A 6000-nucleotide genomic window follows, 5' to 3' on the forward strand; every position below is an offset into this window, starting at 1 on the left:
CCCTAATTTAGTTATATAATGCTGAATAGTCACCGTGGCATATACTGGGGGCAGAGATACAAGGAGGGAGATGTTTTGCCTTCTGGAAAATCACATGGTATAGATTCAGTTGGGATGACTTCAAAAGGGTGTCTGGGCTCAACATGTTCCTTTGAGTAGGGTGACTGTCAGCACAGAACAAGAGGGCTGTTGGGAATCACGAACTCAGAAATGGGTTTGGAGGCAGAGCTATTGCAGGTGTTGACCTTAAAGGAGGGAATATTCATGGGACATCAGGGGACTACTTAGAAGTTCTGGAATGGAGCTACCTGGTCCTGGGGAGGAATGGGCAGGACTACAGTTAAGGGAAGTAGAGTCCAGCTTTCCTTGCTGCCATAGTCACTTCTTAGAATTCTGATGAGTTGCTATGGTTGGAGGTATAGTCTGGGCTTAGGAGACAGGGGCATCTGGGATACTGGCCTGTGTGTACTTATGAGCCAGCAGGAAACAGGTATCTAATACTACCATGGAACTAACAGTGAATAGGGAGAGAGGAGGAAGATGAGTCCACTGGGGACAGACAGCAACTGCCCATGGCCAGGAGGGAATGAATGAGGTTGTGAAGGTACACGGACGGAGGCCATTACAAAGTAGGAAGGAAGACTGGAGAAGCCCCACCTCCCCGAGACCCTGGGCAAGGAGGGACTTCAGCCAGGTGAGAGAGGCTGAACTCTGAGCAGAGACCAGAGTGAGGTAGGGGGGCATCTGAAGTCAAGTGTCCATGTAGCAAAGGAGTGGGTACATCCCTGAAAGGAGAAAGGGAAGACCCCCCAGTCTCCAAGCCAAGGACAAACAGCCCATGAGTGAAGTGAGCCAAAGCTCATGTTTTCTAATTTTAATACTGAACCAAAAATGTTTTAGAGAACAGCATGTGTGTGGGTGTGGCTCAGGCTCACTCTGTGCTTTCCTAATGTGGATGGGATCTGAGATGAAACAAGGCACTCTCCTAGTGATGCAGTAGGGCATCTGTGTTGTTAGACAATGTTAGTGATTTAAAAGCCCACTCTTCTAAATCTAGCCCCTTGTCATTTGACCGAGTCTGCTGATGGATGATGTTGAGCCTGTCATTGAAGAGTATCTGACTCGCAATAATATCTCTTCTTCTTCCAGCCCCCAGAGGAAATGCTGAAAGTACGTCTTCTAATAGACAGGTGAGTATATCCGTGCTGTAGGCTTGATTATACTCCAGTCTACTTAAACTTTACAAGAGAAATCCAGGGTCTACGTGTAAGATGAGGCACAGTGACATCTTCGGAAAAACCAGACAGCTCAGTTAGGGCACATGAGAGCATTTGGAGCAAAGAAACTTTTTTTGCCAAATTCCGCCTGTGACCACTGACCAGCTAAATCCCATATTTAAAGATTCTGGACATTTTTTTTTAATTATTTGAAATTCTAATTATTTGTTAATTTAAAGGTGGATTTCCGAGTTGTGTGGCAGAAATGGTTAGGGAAGCTGGTGTTTGCTATTTGTTTTTTAAATATTAAGGAGAAGGCTGGGACAGGAGACACTCTGCCCCTCAAATAACCCACTCACCTGGAGACCAAAAGAGGTAGGAGTTCATCTCAAAAAGAGATTTTCAGTTCCCTACTGTGTTAACAAACATTTGTGTTTCTGAGGCCACATTTCTAGATGTGCAATTAAAGGGTACAGCTGTGGTCCCTATGTTCCAGCCACAGCCTAAGTGGGGACACTTTCCAGGGTTCTTTGCCCAAAACCAGGCAAGCCGAGCTCTCTATGACCCCAGTATGCTATCTGTTTACTTTGGCTGCACCTGTTTGATGCCAGGTAGAGGGTCTCTGTTTGTTGTGGGCTTTAAGTAGGGACCTCCTGTACACACCTTGGAGGGAACTGAAAGCCATTTCATTAGGAAGGACATGTGATTCATTTTCCTTTGTTTAGTAAATGTTTATGGTTCTGACTTTTCCAGTCACACTGCAAATCACTTACACTTGTAAAGGGGGCAGGTCTGAGAGCAATTACCCAGCCGCCTCCAAAGGCTTCCTAAGGGCTGTTTGCTCTAGCTAATGGCAAGTCTCTGGCACACATGTGCTGGGCAATCTTAAATACCCCAACTCAAAACCAAGCCTTCTACTTTGGTACTCTTCCTGAAAAAAAGACGGAGCAATGTGGTTTTTCCATCTTTCTTATGGTGCCTCATTGCACAGAGCGAAAGCCTACCATCACTATGCTATGGGGTGATTCAGCGGGCCAGAAATCGGAAAGTCCCTCCTAGGTAGCTTCATGTCTGCTCAGCAAGGACCAGAGCTGTGTGCTCAGGTGTCTGGATACGACTGTCAGGGACAACCATCTTCCCCAGTAGTTTTGGGCATCTTCAATAATGACTGAAGTGCGTGAGAAGACCTTAGAATTAAGACAAAGCTTTCACCAGCTTAGTAGAGAGGTTATTCACCTCCTCGTGGTGTTATCAGATGGAAGGAAAGACAGCCTAAGAGTCAGAGTTTAGTATTTTAGGTATCAGATAAAAAGATCAACCTCCGTTTATACAGATTGCTGCACTTGATAATAAGATAGCTGCTTTTTTTTTTTTCCTTTTCTAAATGATTTCCCTTGAAACTCCGTGTGTTGAAGGACAGCAAGAGACTGTAAATGCAACCTGAATTACTTCTTAGGTAAAAACAGCAAGACAGAAAAATCAAAAGGAAACAAATTTAAATAGGATAAGACTGTTCAGGCTGGGGGCACACGCAACCCAAGCTGAAGTCGGGTGGCTGCAAGTTCAGGACTCTGTCTGTACCACCACATAGCAGCTCACTTAAGATATTTGAGGTCAGTGCAATCTTTCTCAGATGATAAGTCTTCCTGGTGATTTCAAGGGGAGAAAAGACTTCCTGAACAATGGACCCACTCACTCTTAACTGCAAGGTTCCCTGTTCTTTCCTGTGTGGTTTTCCTCACAGCAAGTAAGTTTACGTCCAGGAGCAAGCCTTTGTCTGCATAGGAAACACAGACATCTTCATAAGATTATCTTCATTTTGTTTTGTTTTTCCAGCCCAGGAAACAAGGATGAACGGCTGACTACTCAAGACAATTCCTAGACATGTGGGAATTTCCCTCACCAAAGAGCAATTAAAAACGAAAAACATATAGTATTTGCACTTTGTACTTTAAATGTAAATTCACTTTGTAGAAAATGAGATATTTAAACAGACTGTTGTGATCTGTGAAAACGGAAGGCTGGCTTCGGGAAATTAATCACATACAATGTATGTGTCCTTGTTTGACCTTCAAGATCTGCGCTGGTGGGGTGGGTTTTAAATGCATTTCAACTTCACTTCCTCGTCCCTCTGTGGAAGGCCTAGTTTATTCCTCTGCCCTTTCCTCTGCCTGCAGTCTTGCTTGGCTTGCTCTCAGTGCTCTTGATGCAAGCCAGAGCCTACCGCATCCTTAGAAGTTTGCAGTGGTTGCCTGTTCCATAAAGTTTTGCTTTCTAGAGATATCGCTCCACACCATGGGTCACACAGGCACTAGCTCAGGCATAGCCTTAACTTCCAGTAGCCCCTGTTTGAGACTATGTTGTCAGACTCTGTCAGACTCCAGTTTTAGCTTCTGCTTGAGCCAACCCTACTGTTGAATCTCTGGGGAGCTGAATGGGAAAGAAGCCAGAGAGTCTTCGTTCAAAGAGCAAATCTAACTCTGGCCGACTGGCTCCATCTCATTGGCCCAGGAAGGATCCAGTCCACCTGCCTCACTTCTGAGTGTCCGGGCCATCCTGCTAGGGTTCACTGAAAAGGAAAAATGCCTTCTGTAGAGACCGTGGACCACATCCCAGGAAGGCACAGCTAGAATACATCATCCCAAGAGTGCTGAACAACAGGCAGCTGAGAATGTCCACTTTCATTCTGTGGAGGCCTCGAGGGTTTGAGGGAATTCATCCACGTCCCCTATGGGATGAAGGTTAGGAACTGGATGACCACACTGTGAGAGACTGGACTGGACTGAGTGTATGGCTGGCTGTCACTCTCTAGGTCTCTGACCTAGGTCAGTCTGTACTCTGTCTCAAGGAACAGTGGCAGATGGGGGAGAGCTGGGGCAATTCTTTCAGATTGGGGTTTATATGGAAAATTGTTCATGGTCCCCAGCCTCTCAATATATGTCTGTAGATGCATAGTGGACACATGCTGCAGAAGGCCTTGGCTCATTTGAACTGTGTAGAGGCAAGAAGTGACCAGCTCATGTCAATGCTGTCTACAAAGAAGTACGACCCTAACTGTTTTGGATAATCTTTTATATTTCTGAACTCTGAATTTAATCATTTTATTATATTAAAATATGCGATTAAACTGTATTAGTCTTCTTTTCAGCATTTCATAATTGATTACTGTTTAAAATGTTTTTTTTAAGATTATTATAGATGTATGAGAGTCTTGCCTGCGTGTATGTCTATGCACCTCATTCATGCTTGGTGCCCATGGAGGTCAGAAGGGAGCATCAGATCTGGAATTGTAGTTATGCACAATTGTGAGCTGCTATAGGGTACTGAGATTGAGCGTGGTTCCTCTGAAAGAACAACAAATGCTCTTTACACAGAGTTATCTCTCCACTTCTTCATGATTGCTTACTGCAAAAAGTGTCCACTAGTGGTAGCCAAAGTCGTGGGTGCTAGCCCAGCGGATTTGAGTCTGATTTTGTCTGTTGAGGGAGGCTGTGTGACGTGAGATGTGTGCCTCAACTTTCCTGAACCTTGGGGCTTCTCCTCCAGCACAGGAGTGCTGGTTTCATTCTGTGGCAGGAGGGACGTGTGAGTTAATAGTTGTGAATACCTCAATCTGCCCTGTGTGATACACTAGAAGTTTCTGTGCCCTCACTGCGTGGCGGAGCTCCAGTATGGATTAATGCCACCCACCCCATGCTTCTCCTGCTGCAGACACTCTGGACATGACAGAAGCAGTAAATGGTACCTTGTTTTTATCAAAGCTAGTGCTGTTCCATGAGTCAACCAGTACCCCGAAGGGTATGTTTGCCTTCCGTCATTCTGACTTCCAGAGCTCTGCAACACCCTGATTGGCTCTGTGACATCTCACAAAAACTCTTGAAGTCCCATCCCCGCCCCAGATCAACCTCATCCAGTATCTCCACTTCATCTCTGATCCTCCAAACTCAGAGAAGAGAAGCCCTCAGCATTGATGAGGTACACAGGAAAAGGGAATGAGAAATCTGGAAGGGCACAGAGAGGAAAAAGGGTTTAGGCCAGGTTCTGAAGAAGGTACGAGAGAGGACAGAATGTTCGGGAGGCTGACAGACCATGGGTGAGGCAGGAGCTACACATGGTTCTGATTGCAGGGCACTAATACTGAAAATCTAAACCAGGAGCTGGCTCCCCTCTCTGCCCACAATAGCTACATTTAGAGTTGGATGCATCCTCGCCATCCTTCACGGGTGCCTTCAGAGCCACACCAAGTGTCTCATATCTCCTTGGCACAGATGTCACACCTGAGCTGTTTCCATTATCAAGGTGAAATGTCTCAGCTCTTGCTGAAACCGATGTGGACATGACGAATGCGATCCTAGGCTTCCAAGTGCAAAACCAAATTGTGCAAGCAACAACACTACTCCAGAAAGACAGAAAAATAAATAAATAAAAACCATAAAGGTAAAATCAGAGGAACGGATGATGGTAGTAGTCAGGATGCTGTGATTGATAATAGTGATGGTGGTTGTGGTGGTGTTAATGGTGGTGGCAGTGATGGTGATGATGGTGATGATGATGATACTGGTTGTGATACTGGTGATTGTGATAATGGCAATGGTGGTAATGAGGATGGTAAGTCACGATTGGTGGTGGTGGTCGTGGTAGTAATGGGGATGTGATGTGATGATTGTGATGATGGTAGTTATGATTGTCACCACCATTGCCACCACCATCACCATTACCATCACTATCACCACCATCACCATCATCATCATGACCACCACCATCACCCTTACCATCACTATCA

The 6000-nt window shown here is 45.4% G+C and overlaps 1 protein-coding gene across 2 annotated transcripts in view; it reads left to right on the plus strand.

Annotated features, from left to right (window-relative positions):
* Smoc2 (SPARC related modular calcium binding 2) overlaps window positions 1-4357 on the plus strand; it is a 127504-nt gene extending 123147 nt beyond the window's left edge. For both annotated transcript variants that reach the window (XM_031354799.1, XM_031354798.1), the window contains exons 12-13: window positions 1150-1190; window positions 3054-4357. In XM_031354799.1, coding sequence (XP_031210659.1) covers window positions 1150-1190; window positions 3054-3071 — 59 coding nt within the window. In that variant the 3' untranslated portion in view covers window positions 3072-4357. The remainder of the gene's footprint in view (window positions 1-1149; window positions 1191-3053) is intronic.
* Window positions 4358-6000: the final 1643 nt, after the last annotated feature.

Source organism: Mastomys coucha, unplaced genomic scaffold (assembly GCF_008632895.1).
Source record: "Mastomys coucha isolate ucsf_1 unplaced genomic scaffold, UCSF_Mcou_1 pScaffold5, whole genome shotgun sequence".
Lineage (NCBI taxonomy): Eukaryota > Metazoa > Chordata > Mammalia > Rodentia > Muridae > Mastomys > Mastomys coucha.